A 24,273-nucleotide genomic window follows, 5' to 3' on the forward strand; every position below is an offset into this window, starting at 1 on the left:
TCACAGCTCCTCAATGGTGGAATGAGCTCACCATTGACATCAGGACAGCAGAAAGTCTCTGCATCTTCCGTCACAAACTAAAAACAAATATTTTTCGACTACACCTTGAATAAGGAAGGTAGCGTTGTAGTAGCGCTATAGCAGCACTTTAATGGCACTTACTGATAGCACTTTGTGGTTTAACTTTGTTGAAGAAATTGTACTTTCTTGATTCATGTTGTTCTGAGTTTGTACTCATGGTTGAATGCACTTATTGTAAGTCGCTTTGGATGAAAGCGTCAGCTAAATGAAATGTAATGTAATAGAGGATCCTCCTCTGTTGCTCTCCCTGAGGTTTCTTCCATTTTCTTCTCCTTGTTAAATGTTTTTTTTTTCTTTTGATGGATTCATACCTGGATATGATGCAACATCACCTTCTTTTGTAGTAGCAGCAGTGCAGCACATTTGTGTTTCCATGATCATATATTTACACATTTCCCTGCCTTTTTCTCTCTGGTCAAAGGCTAAACTCTGGATGGCGTTTGAGTTCCTGAAAAGGTAAAGTTTGTTTAACTTGATATTTAGTTTGCCTTCTGCCTTTTCAGTGCTTTTTGAGACCTTGAAATTTCTCGAAATTAAAATAATTATTCTTAAGAAATTACGTTTTTTCATGATACAAAAAACAGAAGAAATCATTTTCTCTCATACTGTTTGGGCCGTGTTTTTTTCAATAAATTGGTTGTCTGATCTGCAAATGTTAAATTGATCAAGTCCATACCAGTTTCTCTGAGCAGTTCTAAAACAATAATCATTAAAAATGAAAAGGCTAAACATTCAACTCGCTTATTTCATTTTTTGCAAACCTACCTAATTTAATGAAGTATTATATTAGGATGAGGCTCACAACGAAGACAATGTTACACTGGTACCATCACAGGATATGATACTGTTTTATCTTTAGCTAAGTAGTTGCTTTCTCCATCTGCCACTGTTTATTTAGTCTTTTTGCTAATTCATGCTAGGCTGATACTGCACACTTAGCTCATCAGGACCAATGAGAGCTGTGGGACTCTGTAAGACAGTCTATGTCAGCTGGAAAACCAAAACAAAGAGCCAGAAGTGGCTACAAGCTGAATAGTTGAACAGTGTTGATTCTCAGTTAGTTTGTGGACTCTTCCACATTACATCACTGGAGTGATTTGGGTCATTACTTAAATGAATCAACATTCATTTCAAAGCTACCTCTGTCATCATGTCTCTTCAATACAAGTATTTTTGCATCAGCTGGAGACAATATTCTGTGATTATTCTGTGACTTCTGCCTGCATTACACTAAACTATTCAATTAAGAGACTTACAATGCATTTCATTTCATCTGTCATTTATGATGAACAGGCACAGTGTGGGCAAATTATCTGGTTCTGACAGAAAATCATTTTTAAGCATGCTTTTGAAGATCTCTCAAAGTCTCTACCCATTTAAAGATGTTATTAAAAAAACACATCAGAGTACGAAGAACACTATGTGAATATTGATTTGAAAAATTTAAATCTTTTGTGTTTTTTTTTTTAGTAAGAGGAAAGTTGTCCCTCACCTCAACGATGTCCCCTCAGCGGTAAGCACTCTACATAACATGCACACCCCATGAAGACAGAAGTAAACAAGACACTCTGAATCTAGTAACCAAACACCAAACGGCAGTGGCAGCCATAGAGGGCAACGGGGCTTGGCTCCACCCACCTTGAGCCACCAAAAAAAAAAATATTAATAAATTATACAAATTGTCTATATTTGCGTGCTATGGAATATACCCAGTAATATTTTTAAAATAGGATATCTGCACCAAATATATGCTTTTCCTGCTTGTCCTGCTCAAGCAGCTCTGAGCTGCAGGTCTGTGATGCTCAAGCACGTCCTCCTGCTCCAGTACGTCTCTAATGCTCGTGTACGTCGTGGGGCTCAAGCGATTCTGCCCAAGGAAGACGGGTCTAATACGCAGTTAGCCAATCACTGATTAAAGAAATAAATGAATGACATACAATTCATCCAATCAGCGCCCTAAAAACGACTTCCGGGAAGGCTATTCTCATCAAGCCTCAGGGCTGTGCGTTCCTGTGTCTCTGTCTTCTCGGGCAGACGAGGCACGCGCCACCCATTATAACAACATGCAGCGAGCAGGAGCCACTGTTCTTCAAAGAAAACCAAACGCTAACTCTGAATAATCTCTTTATCAGACATGTTTTAACTATCTCAACTTCGGACCGGTCCACCGGTCCGAAAAGCAATGCAGATTTCCTGTGCCTGAGACGATTTAAATAATTATTTTACACTGCTGTGTAATGTTGCACAATACTAAAAAGGTAGCGCGGTACCCGTACATTAAAAACAATATGATTTTGCATATTTTTTGTATCGATACTTAATTCAAATAGCGCGGATCAGAGCGCACTCCCTGCTCCCTCTCTCTCTCATACAGAGATGGGCTCAAGGGGGCGGGGCTTAGTGGGGCGGGGCTTAGTGGGGCGGGCTGCAGCGCACACAGACACAGCAGGCCTCACCAACAGTTTCTGAGTTCTGTTGCACACGGTCCCATCAGGCCACCTGATGCTTTTGTCTTGCTCTTTTTTTTATATATATATATATATTGTTTATAGTTTGAAGTTCAAAAGTTTGAAGTTCTGAGTGTTTTGTATTTGTTTATTTATATTTAAAGTATACTTTAAATAGTTAATATATTGTTCAATTTGAAGAAAAAAATCTGCCTTGGCAATAAAAAAGTATCGGTTCAGGCACCGTTAAGGCACCGGTATCGTTTTAAAAGTATCGTTTTAGCACCGGTATCGGAAAAAAAAACAAAAACGATGCCCATCCCTACTTATGATATACTGAATTGTATTAATAAGATGTCCTTATTATGTCAAAGTGTTGGAATACATGTTAAGTAGTAATGCGTGATACCTTTTTTTTGCATTAAATCATACTGGGATTAGATGGCCCCACCAAAAGAAATTGCCACCAGCCGCCACTGCCAAACGGTGCATGATCAATGAGAGGTTTATAGATCCAAATATTAAGTATATATATTTGAATATCTCATTTCCAACAATGAGTGTCGTGCCTCGTCCTCTGAACACCACAGAGTGGCAACTAACACAAGCTGGAAGAAAGCTACACTGACCCTCTGAATTTACTGACCCATATTATAAAAGATCATCTCTCACACCCCATTGGCTATTTAACTCTCTCCACCTCAGGCTGCTGCGTCAGTTCACATGGTTTCTCATTTCACTACCAAAGACCACGCCAAAAGCGAACGAGTTTACAGGTTGTTTATTGTGCGATGGAAAGAGAGGGTCGGGTTGCCGGACCGGGGTCGAGGGATGAAGAGGTGATTGTAGGTGCGGGAACGAGATGGGTAGAGTGGGTCGTGAAGAGAGGGTCGAAGGGGTGCGACGAGAGGCTGCTGCCGTCCGGTGGCTAGAGGAAACGGCGGGGGTGGAGATTCGTGAGTGGGGGTTCTCTTCTGTGCAGAGTCCCCAAAAGATGCTCATGGAGAAGAGTGAGCGTGAGCGATTGCCTGAGACGTTGGCGCGAGTATAGGAGCGGTGTTGTTTCGCAGAGAAGTTCAGCTGGCTAGAGTTAAGATTAAGAAGTCGCAGTTAGGTTGCGTGGACTTCGGTGCGAGTCTAGTCGGACGGTGGGTAGATGTGGACAGTGTTTGGTGGTTGCTGCGTTAGAGGTGATAGACGATGGTTTATGGGGTATGTAGCTACCGGACGTGGTGGCATGTCATAACGATTGTGGTCGGAGTTTTAGCCTGCAAGCTCTGCGGCGTGGGAGGCTGAAGAAAGCCGGCGAGAGTGCAGACTTTAATACTTTGTCCGTGAAGAGAGACCCGTAGCCCGAGCGATGTGTATTGCGGTCGGTCTGAAGTGAGAGGTAGGCGGTTAGGTGTGGAGTGCGGTTCAGCTGTAGAGACTGTTCGGTAGCATGGCTATGTGTGCGTGGGTTGTGGCTGGACGTGGAGCCCCCAAAAGAGTTTACTTTGGCAATTCGACTACTACTGGCGTAGGTGGATGTCGGGCCATGCAACCTGTGAAGCACAAGAGCACAGCAATGCAGGTCGGACATGGGGTAAGGGTCAAGGGATGAGGGTTGATGGATGGGGGTAAGGGATGGGGGAAGAGGGAGAAGGGATGAGGGCAGGGGGTAAGGGATGCAGGGTGAGGGTCAAGTAGGGCTGAACGATTAATTGCATTTGCGATAATATCGCGATATGATAAAACGAGATTTTCTAACCGCAACGTGCGCGATTACAATGTCATCACGTGACGGGAGCGAAAGAGCGGAGAACTCTGCTGCATCAACTTTTCATGCGGCCTCTGGCTCCACGGAACAGTCAGAAACTGACACAGCTGAGACTTTTGTCTCGAAGAGGAACAGCACGTCGGTGGTGTTGAACCACCGACGTGCTGTTCTGGTCAAAAAAGAAGATGCTGCGGTGATGGTGATGGCAGAGCATGCCGCGCTCCTGTTGCTACTTCACGGGGTAACACTACGAACTTGTTCAAGCACTTAAAAAAACACCACAAATCAACGTATGACAGTTGTATGGCCAAAATGCCGAGCACCAGTGCGCCAGACAAGCCAAATACCTCAAGACAGGGATCACTGACCGAAATGTTTGAAAGCGTCAATCCATATGAACGTAATTCACAACGACACGGGGAAATCACTCGGGCAATAACCGAGTTCATAGCCAAAGATATGATGCCTCTCAGCCCGGTGTCCATGGCATTGATAAAAACGCTTGATAAACGGTACAGGATACCCCCCGTACATATTTCAGTCAGACTGCCATACCGGAGCTGTACAAAAAGTGCAAAGAGAAAGTCGCCACGGAGCTTAAAACGGTGGACTTTTTTGCTACCACTACTGACCTGTGGTCAAGCCGCACAGCTGAGCCTTACCAGAGTCTTATAGTCCATTTTATTGACGGAGATTTCATCCTCGGAGCTCGGGATCTCAACGAGGAGAAACACGTCTGCATCACGACAGACAACGCGTCAAATATGGTGCTTGCTGCACGGCGCAATGAATGGACGAGGCTCCAGTGTTTTGGGCACAGATTACATCTTGCCATTGGTAAAATATCGTGTGTAAAAATATATAAATTATGTTGAGTTGTGGAAAGTGGATGGGATTAAATAAATTCATATTTCCTCCCACTCCTCTCTTTATTTAATTCTTTTTTTTACACTAAATGTATCTATTATTGTGTTGGTCATATTTAAATCATTCATTATGTTTTGTTGGGAAAAAAGAGGATAAAATTTAAAAAATTTAAAATCGTATATTAAATCGCAATTGCAATATTGGAGGAAAAAAATCGCAATTAGATTATTTTCCCAAATCGTTCAGCCCTAGGGTCAAGGGTCGATGGATGAGGGATGAGGAATGATGGGAAAGGTCGGGGGATGAGGGATTAAGGTCGAGGGGTGATGGATGGGCGGTAAGGGATGAGGGAAGGGGAGTAAGGGATGAGGGGTAAGTGCTGGGGTGAGGGATGCGGCGGCACAGGCGGGTTTGTGGTGCGGATGTTGAAGGTGTGCGTCGTGCACGGCCGAGAAGGAAAAGGGATGAGGGAAGAGGGGATGAGGGTCAAGGGTGATGGATGGGGGTAAAGGATGGGGGGTATGGGGTAGGGATGAGGGAAGGGGGGTAAGGGATGAGGGAAGCGAGTGATGGATGAGGGGAGGGGGGTGGGGTGAAAGAGGAGTTTTTGTGCTGCGGAGGTTGACAGCGTGCGCCTCCGGTAGCGTCGTGGGACAGCCGGTGGCGTCGTGGGACGACCGGTGACGTCGTGGGACGAAGGTCGAGGGATGAGGGTTGTAGGTTGTATGGCGGACGTCAGGTGGGATCGCTGTCCCGGCGTAATTGCCATCCGTTGAGACCTGTGGGGCGAGAAGCACAGAGACTGGGACCAGCAAGGTTGGTATTGTGAGTTAGTGGGACTGAGGGATGGGGGTTGAAGGATGAAGGGTGGAGGACCCGAAGTGGACCGCTGATGTGCGGTCGTGACTGGGAGAACGAAGACTCATAACGTCTGGTGGAAGTGGACGTTTTCTGAAACGGTAAGAGTTGGAATGGGTGCGCTTGCGGCATGCGGGGGAAGGCTGAAATGTGGACGTTAGTCGGGGTCCAGCATGGTGCTTCGAATAAGCGAGTGAGGATGAGGTAGCGTATGGCGGCCGGTTGGGGTGGCGCGCTGCGAGCTCAGGATGTGGGAAAGGGCGAGCTGCGAAGGCGCGATGATGTGACTTATGTCTCGGTATTATCCTGATTGGACGGCTGTCGCTAACCAGGGCTTCGGATGCGAGTGGAACGTGATGTGTATAGACGGTTGGCGCAGAGCCGGTTCGGGGGTCGTGAATGGGGAGTCGGTCGACTCGGGCCTCCAGAGACTGGGCAAGAGATGTTGCGTTGCAGTGTAAAAAGGTAGGTGACTGACTGTTGTGGTACCATGAGGTAGGTGGGAAGTGGCGGTTTGAGTGCAGAGCGACCGAGAGCGGTTAACGATGCTCTTGGGGATTCTGTGGAGATTAATTTGTTTAATAGAGAAAGTGAGTTTTAGTTACTGGCGAGTCGGTTGCCGGGCATGTGACGTAGTAGGTCGTCGGGGTGGTCGAGCAGATGAGGTGACTACAGTGAAACTGGTGGGAGGAAAAATGAGTCGAAAGGACGATGGTCGAGCAGCTGAGGTAACCCGAGTGCTGACGAAGCTGGTCGCTGGTGAAAAGCTAGTCATGGTGATTTGGATCTCTGTGAGCTACAATCGCCCTAAGGTGGGGTAGCTTGACAGGGTTGCGTAAGTTGGCTGAAGCGTGGGGCGGGAGCACGAGAATGGAAAAAGCTGCCAGGCCGGCTCCGGGGGCGGCGCGGGGGACGCCGAAATCGGGATCTGGAACCCGGAAGTACTCTTGGCGCTCGGAGATCGGTGGCGTCCAGGCCGGCTCCGGGGGCGGCGCGGGGGACAGCGAAATCGGGATCTCCGGCGGCTGGAAGAGCGGCACGGGGGACGCCAGAGTCGGCGTCCGCTCAGCTGTTAAAAAACAAGGGCCGGCGACTCCAGGGCTGTCGGAGGCCGAGAGCCGCGGAGATCGCCGAGGGCCGGCGACGAAGCGCAGTGTCAGGGGGAGGGAGCCCTAGGACCCCGGGATGCAGGTCGCTGGCCGGGAGGAGCGCCCGCATCGGGCAGATTGCACGAGATTTGCTCGTGCGTCGCAAGTCATGTCAGAACCGAGTCGAAGAGGGAGTAGACTGGTTCGATGAGTTTAAGTACGTACAGCTCGACTGATTGGCCGAGTACGGGGTGTGGTCTTCGCTCCTGAACTGCGTTTCACGAAACACCATTTGTTTGTGAAAATATAATATTGATTTGGGGACAATAACATGGCTGGATAGCTAGCTTAGACTCTGAATCTTGCGAGCATAACGTTAGCTTTCTGGCTCGTAGCTGAGTCAAAGGGTTCTATGAGCTGAGCAGAGTATAGCAGGTCCCTTATTTCCACTTGTCTACTTAAAGTGTCGACATTGTTCTTAATGGATTATGAACGCATGACTAAATTCTCCACACAATCGGGGCAGCCCGGAAGGTGCAATCCACCGTTTTCCGGCAGTGGACCATGGCCTTCACACTTGGCTGCAAACCGCCTCAGTGCGTGCTGAAGGTCACGTTCTGGAGGAGGCAACAGAGCCACATCATCTGCAAAGAGCAGAGATGCAATTATGAGGTCCGCAAACTTCAAACTCTGCCTCCTTCACGGAGGACATCTTGGTCGATGAGCTCTTTCCACTACTTAACAAGATCCCCAGTCTGGGTCAGCAGTTCTCCTCCCCTGCTTAACACAGCCTGAGCTAGCTGTGTGCGGGGATATGGCCGCAGTATTGGTCTTGACTGATCTTGAATGAAAATCTTTGTTTAAAATCGAGACAAGACGCGTTCAATTGCAAGTCAGAAGCTGTCTCGAGACCAAGACCAGTCTATAGGACTACACTGCAGACTATAAAAGGCTATCTAAGGGATAACGTTTCTCAACAACCAACAGCTGGTACCCCCAAAATACATGCCGTCAGAAAACACTGACAAATTTAAATAAAAAATAAACTATATACAGTATATGTGTAACTTATGTGAACTGTGCGCGCTGCACACTTCCACTATAATCAATTCTACATACATGTAGGAGTCTTCCATTATTATCTTTATATATTTTTTATATGTGTATATATATATATGTATATATATATATATATATATAAATATATAAATATATATATATATATATATATAAATATATATATATATATATATATATATATATATATATATAAATATATAAATATGTAGGAGTCTTCCATTATTATCTTTATATATTTTTATATATATATGTATATATATGTGTATACATATATATACATATATATACATATATAGACACATATATATACACATATATATATATATAAATATATACACATATATATAAATATATATACATATATATATACACATATATATATATATAAATATATACACATATATATAAATATATATATATATATATATACATATAAAAAATATATAAAGATAATAATGGAAGACTCCTACATGTATGTAGAATTGATTATAGTGGAAGTGCAGCGCGCACAGTTCACATAAGTTACACCTTCAATGTATCCTGGACAAGTCTTTTCATAATTGCTTTTGGGTGTCTTATTCAACAGAAGGAAATTATCTCCTATTTGACCTTGAACGTCACCGTACTGAGAGCAGAAAAAATTGTCTCCAAAGATTACTGTAAGTATGACTATCCCTTTTTTAAGTAACAGTATGTGCAATGCATCTTTTGTAATGACACTTAATCCCTTTTAAAAATCTTTTTCACAGGTCTGTTTTATTTAAAAATATTTTCACATGAAACTGACATAGCAGTAGCAGCTGTTCTGCTTAATCATTGCATAACTGAAACTGTCTTTTATTTTCCTTTCTCTCTGTCACAGTGTCTGACTCCGACTGCTACGTGATCCTCACTCTCCCGACAGCAACAGCAAAAACCTACCGTACAACAACTGTGTCGAACAACAACAACCCAGAATGGAATGAGACGTTTAACTTTCGGGTCTCCACCCATGTGAAGGTGAGTCTACTCAATATTAGCATGACATCAAACCAAGCATCTGACTGCTGTTGTTCACTCAGAAGAGACTTGTTTAGAATTTGTAACAATTCGCCCTCAGCCTTAAATCGAGGGAGAAAAGCACATTGCTAAATTAAAAGGTCATGGGCGGATCTGTTGCCAATACCGGTAAATCGGACTGCATAACACATGAAAACAAAAGCACACGGAAACAAACAGGCGGTTGTGAGTCTGAGTGTTATTAAAAACCTAAATTCAATGCCACAAGGCAAGACATATGACACAAACAATTAACCCCTCCTCTAGCCCTTTGGTTGCCCTAGGCGAGATTTAGTTTTGCCCCCTTAACTTAACTGCTTTACTTTGCATAGCAGTATTTCACCCACTTATAATTATACTATTCTACATTGCAGTTCAACAATAAATGGTGCATGGACAACAAACACCAGAATAGTTTCAGAACATTTTCTTTTTTGTCATTTAAAATAATTTATTACACACTCAAAGTTAGGATTAAATTAATTCCATAAACCGTGCAAAACACTCTTTTTTTTCAAATATGTTTATTGAACAAACCTCAAAACATGATACAAGCTGTATAGGGAATTCCCCCCTCCTCCCCCCACTTCACCTCTCCAGGAATTAGTGAAATGATCATGAATGTGGTTGAACTTCTTTAAGAAAACAAGCTATTGTATTTAATACATGCTAACATGTTTCTATTGTACTTTAAAGTATGGATGTGGCTTGAATAAATACTATTAAATAGACTCACCTGATGCAGGCTGTGTGTTCCTGGCCTGTGTGTTACTGGCCCCTTGAGTACTACTGGATGTGCCTTCTCCTGCAGCTGTATTTAAACAGAGTTCATCCATGCTGTTCGTTACACGATTGCATTTGGTCATTTCTATCATCCTACCACATAGTTGCATTGTACAAATACATTTTATCTGACCATGTAACTTGTAGTAGATCAATTACAATTACTGCCACCACTGCAACAAGGCTAAATAATGCTCCTGATTACAATTAGTAGTATTAATGTGATGTGATTATGAAAGTAAAAATAATAACAATAACAAAAACAGCAACAATAGTATTAGTTGTGTAGGCTACTTACAAAGTTCAGAGGGAGGCGAATCAGGCGTCCTTTCTCCAGCAAAAAAGATTTGCCAGAAAAAATTGCCTGAGTGCATCTGGCCTATTTAATAAAAAAAAAAAACACACATATACATTTTAGTATATTCCTGAGGAGGAACTGTACAGAAGGGTGAACACCACCACTATCCCCAAAATGGTTACTGTGTGTGTATGCACCTGCTAGTTGTGAATTCACTAAACAGAACTTATGCCATTTATAATGAATGTAGACAGCAACTGTACTTTTCATAAGTAGCATACGTTATCCAGATACTGGTCTTTTGACATGTGTATCCATGTAGGTTATCAGTGAAGTTACGTTTGCTAGTAATAGCCTATGTAGCAAATTAGCAAAGTAACAGTTGCTAGCTAGCTATAGCTAGCCTAAGTGACGGCAATGAAACGTCCAATATTAGGTGATGCACAATAATAAATGTATTTTGTTTGACACCTTGATAGCTGAGATTAGAAGACTTACCTCTATATCTTTTTCTTTTCCTCTTCTTCCTTTTTTCGTCCCTGTTCTCCAGATGGTTTAGACCGCTTCATTTTTGCAAATGTCACGCGCCAGTCAAAGTGGCCGCGCAATACATTTATTTTTCAGATCGCGCACATTTTTCAGACCACACAAACTTTTTTTGGATTGAGCCATCTTTGCAATAGAAGATCTTTGATGTGACGTGTTGAGTCTTGGCCAATCAGCGTCCCGTTTTCTCGACAAAAAAATTTTTTGGCCGAGTTGTTCTCATCTCCGTAATAGAACATCTTAGATGTGACGTGTCTTGGCCAATGAGCGTTAAGATGTTTGCAGCGCCCGTTTCTCAATATGCGTGTCTCTCGGTACTTGATGAGAAAACTCACAGCTGAATCATCCCTGCTCGCGGGAGCCAGCGCCGCCTCCCACCCCACGGTCGCGTGGTGAGGGCGCCCCCAACCCATTTGTCGCCCTAGGCAGTCGCCTAGTTCGCCTATAGCAATCGCCGGCCCTGCCCCTCCCCCAAAACACAACTTAATCCCCCAGCTCCCAACAGTCCCAAAGTCACCCCGAGTCCCGGAGGTAGCGTCCAGAGACAAAAGAAACCCCTCAAAGTTGGTGTGCACCACTTCGGGTCGGGCGAAGACGTGACGAGCGAGCGTCGCCGCGTCCACCTGCCCCGCGCTACCTTACGTCGTACTTCCAGCAGTTGGGCCCAGTGCTTCGGCTGTCAGCACAGTCCTCTGCTAGTACATCCACCCCCGCTGGGTCCGGAACATCCCGCTGGGCAGCCGCCATACTCCCGTCTAGTAGCACCCGAGTCCCGTGTCCGCGCCGAAATCCGCTCGGAAAACCAAAAAACCCTCGCGTCACTTCGCATCTGGTCCGACCTGAAATGACACTTCCGTAGCAGAGCGGAGAAACTATTTAAAAGTTTGACAGCAACGATATGATTGGCTTAAGGAAACTGGACACCCCTCAATCAGCTGACAGAGTAATCCACAAAGAGAAATAGAGACATTTGTTCAGTCCATCGTGGAAAGAACCAGTTCAGTTAGAAGAGTAGAAGTCAAAAACTCTGTGACTCTGTAAGCTTTTCTGCTGTTTCCCCAGAACATTTTGGAGATCAAGCTATATGATGAGGACCATTTAACGCGTGATGACCAGTTTGCTGAGCTTCTGTTTGATGTCACAAGTCTCAAAATCGGGATGAAGGAGACCAAGGTCTTCCCTATAAATCTAAAGGTAAAAGCAACAAGAGAACAACACTTGCTCTGTAGGATTGTAATGCACTGAGGGCTGATCTGTTACAAATTGACCATGAAGTAAATGATTATGGTTGAAGGATTTTCCTTGTTCACTTTTCTATAGACGGAGGGCACACTTCTGATAGCGTTTGAGCTGCTTCAGAGGTAACTGTATATCACTGTTTTTACTTTGTTGTCCTCTATCAAAACAATTACAGACATTTCTCTTATTTAGTCTGTATAATACACTGTCTGAACCGGTTAAAAATAAATAACTTGTTTTGTAGTGAGGACCCCCCTTGTGAATATCTCACTAATGGCGTCCTTGTGGTAAGATTTCTCAAATGACATCAGCAATATACACTTTAATGAATACACTCCAGGAACCATTGTTACATCACTACTCCATTCTCCATGTTGGCTGGAACCCTGAAGAAGTATGGATGATCACCAACTTGCAACACGAGAAGCCATTTAATTCCCAAATATAATTAAAAGTTTGGTTGGTTGCTAAATAACAAATGGCAGCAGAATAAACATTTATGTCATCGCACAGATACAGGTATCACAACTACAAAATGTACATTCGTATCTGAATAAAGGTGCAAAAAGCAGAGTAGTGCAGCGCACTGTACTGAATGTAATACTGAATAAATATTATAATAATATTATATAATATATATATAATATAATATAATACAGGTATGAATATGCTAGATAAGCAGTATGAACAGTATAAACTCATTGTAATGAATACGCAAAGTTAATGAAGATTGTAAGAAGTGCCAGTACAAGTATGAAATAATTATACTTATTCTCGAGTGATCAGGGTTTTCCTCTCAATGTCTGCTGAAACTCAAAAGACTGTAGAACCACAGGATGCATTGGCAACACAACTCCTTTAATTGCCTTCAGTTTGATTTAAAATGAGTTGTATCAAATAAACATAAATGCTGCCTAAACAAATCAAGTGTTGGAACCATCAAATTATGGTGTTTTACAACTGGATGACCCATAAACGTGTCAGTGTCTCATAAGTTGACCTCACATGAATGTTTCAGCTCAGTGCTGCCCTCTTGTGTGACATTCCATAAATTACACCTCCTCATAAACAACGCAATTGGCTCTTTGATACTGTAAAAGTAACTACGGTTCCTAAATATAAATAAAGAAAAAATAGTTAATTTCAAATTGACTTTCGTGAACTATGAATATTAATGAATAATATAATGAACTATGTTTATTGCTGACACTGCTGAAGGATCACTGGCTGAACAAGCAGTGATATTAACAAGCATGTTTTAAATGATGAACTGAAGACTGTGATTGTGGTGCAGAGGGGTCCAAACTTTTCACAGCAGAGTGAAGACTTAACCCGCCAGCATGTGCACTCTAACAATCTGTTTTGAAACACCGCATGGACCTATATAAGTCCTTTTTTTTAATTTTAATTAAACTGTGTAAAACATTACAATAATCATGAACAAATATATTGATGCTACACATCAAATTAAACAAGAGAACCTGGGCTACAATAATTAGTCAGCCATTTCAACACAACTCAAACACCAACTAAAATAATTATTAAAATAAAATAGTTATACTTTTGTCACGAGTCAGCCCACTCTGAATGTTTCCGGAACTAGCAGCCCGTAGCTTGGTGCTATCAGAAAAATACAAATAGCAAAAAGCAAGACAATTCCATACAGATTCCAAATCTATTCACCAAATCCCTCTGCTGCAAAGCATCACCGAGATACGAACAAAAGAACACAGCAACATAAATCGCTGAGTCAGCACATTTTGAAACTTTATTTTTTTTTTGTTGAAAAAATGCATTTCCCCCAGTAAATCCACACTGATACAAGTTTATTTCACACCATAAGTCATATGAAAGTGAAATATAAGGTTTGCTACATGAAAAAATTCAAATGTCACAGATGCTATTTCGAGCTAAATCCTAAAAAATGCCTTGGTGCTTAATGGGGCTTAAAAGGTTAAAACTATTAATACATACAGTATATGACCATTTAGCTGTCTCTTTACACAGAGCAGGCGGGTCCTGTAGTGTGTGGAAATAATTATTATTAACACATGTATATTATTTTGATTACCCTCACCAGAGTAACTGATCTCTCTTTGTCTTCCAGGCTGTCCCGTTATCTGTGCTGGATATTAACATTGACAAGCTACAAAGTGACAAACGTATGTAGTCTACAATTCTATCCAATTCTTCAAGTCAGGTTGAAATGACTTCAGCTTTCATTTTCCTGTTCCCCAAATATTTCTTTAACAAATTGGAGTGAAGGATTTAGGTCAGGTTTACAGATATGAAGTAGTTCCATGACTGTATTGTCATGGAACTACTAAGATTATCGGGGAAATCACCAAATAAGTGATATGAAATTCAAAGCTGTTCTAAATCATTTCAGAATATTAATAATTTCATATGTGACTGTGTAGTATGAAAGATGTTACTCCTTTCAAATCCTCAACAAACTATTATTTTAATTTTTACTTTGGCTGATCGAGCTTGGAGCTAAAAGTGAATATTAGAATTACAATAACCTAGTGTCCAAAGACATAATTCCAAATGAATATTGATGCTGCTCAATAATGCTGGATGTATTAAAAATAAGGCGCATGGTCTCTGCAGCAAACCAAGATTGCTATGATGTACCGTAACTTGTATCTATCTCTAAAGCTGGTGTTATTAACTGAGCATTGCAGCCTAAGTGTGGCTGTGTAGGCTCTTTAAAATCGACAGACCCTCACACTTTTTGCCAGCTTAAACAGCTGTGGAAGAAGGCAAATAAAAAAAAAATCAAGAAACCTTGAAAAAGTCTTCATCAGACAAATTAATGACTTTACTATAACAACTTTTACTTATGGCTTGTCAAGCAACAACAACATTGGTATGTATCAGTTTCAACAGATTAACATGACACTGTTCTCTTGTGGGTACATTTCTTTCACCAGGTTTGTGTGACAAGGTGCTGAAACTGAGGGGTGCCTATCATGAGAATGGCACACTTAATGCAAAGGAATCCCAAAAATTGCGTTTCTACGTCAACAGAGACTTGGAGACAGAACTAGGAGTAGCAGTGAGTTTTAATCGTCTTTTAATTTGACCTGTTTGACAGAGAGATGTGTAAGGTGTTACTGGTCAACTTCACTTGTCACCTCCTTTAACCTTTTGAGCCCCGATTCCCCCTCTAGGGGGGAGAAGCCATTATCAGCCGCTTATTTGGGGTCGGGTCGCGGTGGCAGCAGGTTCAGCAGGCTGACGCAGGCTTCTCTCTCATCCGCAACACTTTCTAGCTCATTCTGGGGGACCCCGAGGCATTCCAACGCCAACCGGCGCCTAGATATCCTGTCCATGAAAGTCACGAACAGGACCGGTGATAAAGGGCAGCCCTGGCGGAGGCCAACACCCACCGGGAACGTGTCTGACTTATTACAGAGGATACGAACACAGCTCCTACTGCAGGCGTACAGAGACCGGCCCGTGCCAATGGGTCCGGCACCCCATACTCCCGCAGCACCCTCCACAAAAACCACAGAGGGACCCGTTCGAAATCCTTCTCCAAGTCTACAAAGCACATGTTGGTGCTGGTGACTGGTTGGGCAAACTCCCAGGACCCCTCCAGTAGTCTTGCAAGGGTAAAGAGCTGGTCCACTGTTCCACAGCCGGGACGGAACCCACACTGTTCGTCTTGAATCTGAGGTTCGACAAGCGGTCGGAGCCTCCTTTCCAGCACCCTGGCATAAGCTTTTCCCGGGAGGCTGAGCAGTGTGATGCCACGATAGTTCGAGCACACTCTCCGGTCCCCCTTCTTGAAGATGGGAACCACCACCCCGGTCTGCCAGTCCATGGGCACTGTTCCCGACCCCCATGCGACACTGAAAAGGCGTGTCAGCCAAGACAGCCCAACGATGTCCAGCACTTTCAGCATCTCAGGGCGGATCTCATCCACCCCCGGCGCCTTGCCACCAAGGAGCTTTTTGACTACCTTAGCGACCTCTGCCAGAGATATGGGTGCAACCACCCCAAAGTCTTCAGGCGCTGCCCCCTCTCCAGGGGACATGTTGGCCGGGTTCCAGCATGATATGAGATAATATTGCCCAAAAATGCCTTTTCGAGCTGGCCTGAGTTTTTCCAACTCCATGGTTCAAGGCCTAAACAACAACCTACAGAGTTGTAAGACCCCTCTTTGTAAAGATAATGACCTAAAGAATCAGAATCAGAATAAAACAAAGCCTTTCTCTGTTAGTCAAGGTTACTGTATTTATGTAATTACATAAACTTAACGGTACGTTTATTTTTTTCTGTTCAGATAGAACTCTTCACACAAGGCTTTACTGTATTTTAGAAATTTTAATGAAGTTGAGGTTCCAGAGATCCTTTAGGAAACGTCACTTGACTTATTTTATAATTTCCTTGTCCGATAATGGGCGCCGCGGGGCTAAAAAGGCATAGAAGAAAGGAAGAGTGGAAGGAAATAAGGAAAGAAACTTTTTATTTTTAAGGTATTCATTGCAAACGTTTTTCTTCAATGATTGCCACAGTATACATCGATCTAGAAAGAAAATATAACATGGCATGCTTTCTTTCCTGTTCTCTATCAGCCCTCTGGTTCTACCTTTGCTACTGCTTCTCCAATGGAAACGTATACACATCTCCAGCCACTACCAGCCAAACATGCAGGCAAAGTGTCCGTTTGTATTGATCAGGTAAGAAGTTTGTGTGCAGCTGGATTAACTGGTTCCTTTTTGTTTTGACTAGCTGAAGATCTGGGCGCCATTTCTCGTACGTGGTTCAACTAAGTCGATCAAATGTCCTATTATCCAACTTAAATTACCACGATGATTGACATCAGGCTATCTCTGTTTCTCAAAGGCTCACAAAGTCTCGAACCAGACGTCAGTCATCTGGATAATTGTGCACGCCCGTCTGCTTCAAAAGGGGAAAAAGTCGAGCACTGAATCCATGATCTTCTAACGCTACAACATGACAAATAAACTCAAAGGACAAGCCACTTTTTTCTCCGCTGACGAGTAGGAGATGATCATGAACGCATTTGAGGAAGTCAAGACCATATAACCATGGCAAAGTATAAAGCTGCGTTCACAACAGAAGCGATGTGAATATTCGCAACGCTTTTGCAACTCTTTTGCTGTGAACACAGCTTAACACCACCACCGCTGCCGACATATGCATGGCAAAACAGCTTATTAAATGCGTAAGTTAAATGCGTAAGTGTTGGGAAAATGTTTCAGCTAATTTGAAATGCATCATCACCCAGATAAATCAGATTATATTTATTTAAATGTGCCTGCTGGCAGTAGGCTTTCAGAATAAGTAGATAAAAACAAGCCCAAAGAGTATCTAATTGATATGAATTAAAGATACTTATGAGGATATATCTACTGTATGCACGTATGTATCATGTACTATATGTGTATATACATGTATGTGTAGATTACCATTGTAATGGGAAAATATAGTGTTGTAATAATACAGTCTAAATTGAACCTTAAATGACCCTCAGAGGTGAGGAACCAAATGGCCGAGGCAGGAGATGGAAAAGTACTGGGGTCAGAGAGCTTAGTGACTTGTCTTCACTTGTATATGGAGGGGTTGTAAACAGATAAGGTGTTGATTCTCAGGACAAATGGAATGTTTGGTGGGAACAGTGGGGGTTCATGTTTTTCTAACAGACTCAGCTTCTTGGCCTCCTTCATTGGGGGGTTTGGAGGCGGAGACCTCATGGTGTTATAAAATGGGCTGATGACGATGGCTTCTTTGAATTCTGTGTTATAGGCTGTGACAGACTTTTCCTTCCTGCAGGAATAAACAGACTTAAGACAACTTTGATTCAGAGACTTCATTCCTTTTTAACAGATATGATACAGGAAAATCTTCCATTACACCATATAACTAGGAGTTTGAATATGTGTATGGGCGGATCAGTACGTATGTATTATTCATAATCAGAAATTCAATCAATTGAAGCAGTGAAAAGAAATTGTGTGTAATTCTCTCTATTCTTATCACAAGTCCACCTTAATCCTTTTCTACAATAATGATATGTATGATGTACTAATAACACTGTCATATAATTATGAGTGTTTTTTAACACATCCATAAGTTTCTTCAGCGCTTAATAAACGTTACGAAAAGCACGGCATGCAGCAGCTTTCCCGATGTTCTCCGCAACGCCGACACTGTACAAACATGTAACACTCTCAAAAAAGCGCAAGGCTGTGATCCATTCTGTGATCCAGTCTATGCATACAGTATGTGAGACAGTCAATGCATACAGTATGTGAGACAGTCAATGGTCGGCTGCGCGTAAATAAATGATTCCTTGTCGGCAGAATCGATAGCGCTCGTACAGAAAGTCATCATGATGTGAGAACGGATCTTGGCGATCTGGAAGAACTCTCTCCCTATAAAACTAATATAACTAATATCACTCCTTCATCCTTCCGGTGGGAGTGGCCAGCTTATCCAGTGAATTTCAGTTAGCCTGCGCTGGAGCAGGTTAAGGGATTTGGATGTGTTGCTATGGTGATCTTTCCAAACCGAAAAGCTGACCTGCGTCATTTTATCCTGAAAATTATCCGACTAACTCAGTAAGCCAGGTACGAGGAATGGGACCCTGATGACAGCATTGATGGGCCCCCTTGCTGAATTTGATCATATAAAGCTGTAGTTTAAATAATGTATGTTTAATAGCAATGTGGCTTTTTCTCATCACAGGACACAGTGGATTTTGACATGGAAACACAAGAAGGGTAAGGTGCTTCCTCCTTCCACTATACATTATTGCCAAAAGTATGTGAACTTTCAAATATTACACCTACTGCCTATGTGGGCAAATGTGGCTCAGTGGTAGAACAGAGTTCAATTTAGTGGATCGGTGGTTCGAGTCCCGGCTCTGCTAGTCCATGTCGATGTGTCCTTGGGCAAGACACTTACAGCCACAAAATTGCTCCTGCAAGCTGTTCCTGCAGTGTATGTGTTACGGGGCGGCCCTGACCTGGTCAGAACCGAGGGGGAGCGCCTACTCCTTAGCCAGCCGTGTAAGGAGGGCCCGTTTTAGAACCCTGAAGTTTCCCTCTCAGTTTACTTTCGATTACAATTTATGGAGATAATGACGGATGTTAAAAACCCCATTCGTTCAGTTTTTCCCTGTGGCCTAACTTTTTCATTGAGCCACAGTGATCCACCGAACTGTTTCCTCTAACAGGAAAAGGAAGATGAATCGTTTTACACACAGTGAAACCCAAACGATTACTTACATTTGTCTGGATATGGAAACGAAGCAGGATCGTGCTGGATCGTGTTCCCTGGTCAATGGCCTCGGCCCACTGTTACCTTCTTCGTCTCGAAAAGCCTGGAAGTTATCTTATTCCATTAAACGGGAGTCCCCATTGAGTAGAGTTCTACACTCCTATTTGAGAGTATAAGTTTTATTTCAACAAGAGTTATTATACACACAGTACCATAACTGATTCTTTTTTTGTCTTGGAGGAGTTCCCCGCAGCGCTTAAGAGTCAGTTCACCAGTATCATATGTTTAAAAAGCTACAAGAGTAAAAGTCCCATTGTAGTTCATCAACCGTTTCTTTTTTGTCTTGTAGGAAATCCCCTCAGCTCTTAGAAACAGTTACCAGTTACAAGTGTAAGAAAGTCTTTTATTCGATTTCTCGAATAAAAGTGGTTCCATCTCAGGGACAGAGCCCAAGAGGAACTGAAGAAGTGTGCAGTTATCATAGTATATATAGGCAAGTGTGGGGGAGTAACAGGTGCATGTGATTACAATCTGCTTTGACATTGGTCACACGCTCAATAGCGTGTTTTTGTGGTTGCAGCTGCAAAAGCTAATCAAGTTCAGCTGATAAACAACAGGACCATATTTAGACCGTCTTCCGTCTACAACAGGATACTATCTGCTATGACCATATATAAATGTCATTAAAATGTCATAAAAATAACAGGAATGTACTACAGCGTATTTAAGCACAATTTCACTCAAAACAATTAGCATAATGCAGCATGATAAAAAGGTTATTTCAATCAAAACAATTAGTTATAATCATTGTGATAAAAGATCATTTTATTTAAAACAATTCAGTTATAATGCAGCGTGATAAAATACTATTTCACTCAAAGCAATGTAGTTATAATGCATGAAGAGAAAATGAAAAGAACTTAGAATGAAAAATACTTAGAAAAGCAAAGAAAAGAGAAGAACTTGTACTTTACATAACCCAATCCTCAACATATGAATGGATAGATAGGCCTTGCATTGGTGGAACCTTACATTACAGTAACTTCTGTTCATCAGTTCCAAAAAACAACAACATGGCAACAGCCGTATTTCAAGATGGCGACAGAGATGCTCAATGCTTCACAACATCACTCCACAAACCAATGATGTCACAACTACTTACAATTCTTATATACAGTCTATGATTACAACACACACAGAGGGAGAATGACTTCCTTCTCTGCTCAGGTATACTAATATTGTAAAAGTAAACTAGTCTTATTGTAAGTTGATTTGGATAAAAGCATCAGCTGTAATGTAATGTAATATCTCCACTGTCTGAATTTTGAAGAGAGCACCTTTAAGATTGCCCTTATTGGAGCTAAGAAGCTGAGCAACCCTGTCTCCTCAAAATTACGTTCCCCCAGAACTAATATGCATTCCCAATTACGTTTGATCAGAAACGTATCTCCTCCCTGATTATGTTTGTGTTTGACGTATTACACATACGTTGATTATACACGTATAGGTTGATTAAACACGTATGTTGATTATACACGTATTTTTGTTTTATTGTTTTTATGTTTGTGTTTGACTTATTACAAATACGTTTATAATCGTGTGTTTGTGTTGTTGTTTTGTTGCTTTATTTAAGCATATTTTAATTTTTAAACTCTGCGGAGAAAAAAGAAAAGAGGGGCGGGGTGAGGCCAGTGACAGCCGGCCAGTGACAGCTGGCCGGGCCGGGCGCCGGCCGCACCGGGAGGTGAAGACCGCTTGCCCGCCGTTGTTAGGCCAGTCTTCAGACTGCGTGCACCAGGGCTCGGTCTTCAGACGCTTGGCGTCGCCGTCAGGCCGTCGGTAACAGCCTCCTTCGCGCCGGCTCCGGTCTTCTCAGAGTCGGGTTGTTTGTGAATGCAGCCCAAAGTGTGTGATGAACTCCATCTAGTGCAGTAAACCACTGCGATCATCAGCAGACACTCGGATCTCTGTGGTCACATCGGCTGCACGTTGTGACCACCGGCCCGGCCGGTTGTCACTGGCCGGCTGTCACTCGCCTCACCCCGCCCCTCTTTTCTTTTTTCTCCGCAGAGTTAAAAAATTAAAATATGCTTAAATAAAGCAACAAAACAACAACACAAACACACAATTATGAACGTATTTGTAATACGTCAACACAAACACAAAAACAATAAAACAAAAATACGTGTATAATCAACATACGTGTATAATCAACGTATGTGTAATACGTCAAACACAAACATAATCAGGGAGGAGATACGTTTCTGATCAAACGTAATTGGGAATACGTATTAGTTCTGGGGGAACGTAATTTTTAGGAGACAGGGTTGAGCTGAGAGCAAAACCACTAAAATAGTCCCAGACCCAAAGTATATGGGCATCCAGCTGGGTGCTGTGAGTGCTCAGCTGTGCAAAAAACTTGAAACTGCCAACACTAAGCTAAACAGCATTGTTTCACTGACCTCTTCTGGTTTTGTTACATTTGTTTTAACCCTGGAAATCCACAGTGAGGGTTTTGCAATTCGTCTGGGCTTTGACATCCCAACTCAAGAGAAAGAGTTCCTGAAGAAGAGGAGCGTTGTAGTGGCACAGGCTTTGCAGAAGCTTTTTGGCACTCCAACTGATCCTAAAAAGGTAGAGTTCAAATTTCTCTTACTTTTTTCCCTTGTCCCACCACCACTATGTCAATTTACTAATTATTTTGTTGACCAATAAAACAACAATTTAATGCCAAAAAAGTGGGCTAGAAGTCAAGATCAACATGCTACAACACTGACATCATGAACTCGTAACCTGTGACACATACAGCTTGCAATACACTGATGGAAACAATGACTGTGTGTACCAGGAAGACACACAGCTGATAATCTAATCTGTCATCAAAATTGCAATTCATCCAATACTTTGATTTATGACTAAACAGTCTTTGCTGTACTTTGTTTTTTTTTTCCTGCTGACATGGAAAGTAAGCTTGTGACCAGGGTGTACGTTAAACATAAGCTTCTCAATATCATTCAGCATTTGATCAAACTCAAAGAGCTGCTCAAGCCACACCTCTGTATTCTCTGTTCAGGTGCCGACGATAGCAGTGGTGGCTTCAGGGGGAGGGTCCAGAGCAATGACGGGCCTGCTTGGTAGTCTGAGAGGCCTGAAGGATATCGGGGTCCTGGATGCTGTCAGTTACATCACTGGGGTTTCTGGATCCACATGGTGAGTGAACCATTTGAGTAGTCCACAGTATCTTAATTTCAATCTTCTCTTTTTACATAGACAAAGACAGGCAATCCATCAAATTTTGGGCTGTGCCTTATAGAAAGGTTGTAATTAAACAGGGCCAGTGGGGCAGAAGACGGCTCATGCCCAAGCGGCAACCTCTGAGGCAGAAAAAAACGATGCGGAATTGCCAAAAACTGCAGGTCATTGAATTGCCACAGGAGGCTGGTTCCAACGAGTCAATCTACATAGACTTCCATGTTAATTAAAAGGCCCAAATTTACAGCAGAAATAAACATGTTTGCAAAGAACGGTGTGGTCTCTTTAGCTAAAATCCTTGATCAGAACCACAGAGTTAATTTGTATCGAACTCACTTGTTAAAAATATATTTAGACTTCAAGGTATGCATAATTAAGGTTGTGGCCAAAGTATTCAAGTTTGGAAAAATGCAGAATTTGTGTCAGTAGAGTATCATCCGCATAGTTGTGGTCGAAAAAGTCACGGAAGAAATCAACAGAGCCAAGGGACTTGGTGTAATGCGAAAAGAGTGAAGGAACCAGAACATAAACTTGATGGACCCCGGTAGTAAGGCTGCCAGTTTCAGACCATTGGCTTTACAAAATATGGACGTAGTTTGTGTGATGTCACCCAAAGGTTTCTGAAGGTTCTTCAAAAACCTTTTGGTGTCTAATGCTGCGTTTACTCGCTCGACAATAAAAGGTGGCTTGAATATTCGCGCCGCGTCAAAGAGGGCATGGCTTATCTCCGTTGCTCCGTTGCCATGAAAAGAGTTTTCATTTCCGCTATCGACCATGGAATAAATAACCACTCTGCTTTATACTTGTTGTGGAAGTCCCAAACATGTCGGAACATCAAACGCCCTCGTGTTTGGGTTCATAACACCATCCGTAGCAGCAGTTTCATTCGGGAAACGGCAAGACGGCAGTGATGACGGGCGGAGCTTCTCAACGCTGATTGGCTGACGCAACTTTGCGTCACCCAATTTCTTTGCCGGAGTTGGGATAATTCAACTCGCGCGAATTCGCGCCGCCTCCTTCGTTCTGTTCGCCCTACGTCAAACGCATTATTCGCACCGCCTCAAACGCATCTCCTGTTTTCGCCGGGCGGCGTGTCTGTGCATTGACTTTGCATGTAAGCTGGTCGCGCATCAAATTTGCGCCGCGTTCGGTGTGAATGCAGCATAAGTGGGTAGCTCTGGCCTCTCACCTTGGCAGTGAAGACAGCCTAACTCTAAAAATGGGCAAAAGAGTAGCTTTTCGGTGGAGCTGAGGCAGGCCCGGGTGGCAGTCTGAGTTACCTTGCAAGTGTGGTCCTTGAGGTAGGATGTGAAAGAGTGCAGTAATAGGAAGTTAGAATAGGGGAAGAAGAGTTGGATACAGTACAGTAGGGTGGTAAAATGAGAAGTCTACTTCTATGTTTTTTTACAGGGAGGAAGAATGTGGTTCGATCAAGGAACACAATTATTTTTGGAGTTGGAGCAGGAGGTCGGAATTCAGTATTGAAAGAAAGATCTTTTAGCTGCAGATAAGGATGCAGAGTAAGAGGAAAGATGAGACGAATAGGCAAGGAGGTCCTCAGAGTGCTTGGATATCAACCATTTGGTTTCATCTGTGTTAACATTCTTCTTTAAATCTAGTGACATGACATACAAACCAGTAGACTCGATCACCTTTGACCTTGCAAAGGTTCAGACCTCA

At 42.7% G+C, this 24,273-nt stretch overlaps 1 protein-coding gene across 1 annotated transcript in view; it reads left to right on the forward strand.

The window, feature by feature from the left end:
* The window catches only part of LOC306746840 (cytosolic phospholipase A2 zeta-like), a gene marked incomplete at both ends in the record, with an annotated part of 118,476 nt that overhangs the window by 81,144 nt on the left and 13,059 nt on the right, over positions 1 to 24,273 (forward strand). Inside the window, 6 exons of the mRNA XM_079229819.1 lie at positions 11,908 to 12,039; positions 14,192 to 14,246; positions 15,021 to 15,145; positions 18,808 to 18,842; positions 21,849 to 21,975; positions 22,415 to 22,551. Of these exons, the coding sequence (XP_079085945.1) occupies positions 11,908 to 12,039; positions 14,192 to 14,246; positions 15,021 to 15,145; positions 18,808 to 18,842; positions 21,849 to 21,975; positions 22,415 to 22,551 (611 nt within the window). The remainder of the gene's footprint in view (positions 1 to 11,907; positions 12,040 to 14,191; positions 14,247 to 15,020; positions 15,146 to 18,807; positions 18,843 to 21,848; positions 21,976 to 22,414; positions 22,552 to 24,273) is intronic.

Source organism: Taurulus bubalis (assembly GCF_910589615.1).
Source record: "Taurulus bubalis genome assembly, chromosome: 14".
Taxonomy (NCBI): domain Eukaryota; kingdom Metazoa; phylum Chordata; class Actinopteri; order Perciformes; family Cottidae; genus Taurulus; species Taurulus bubalis.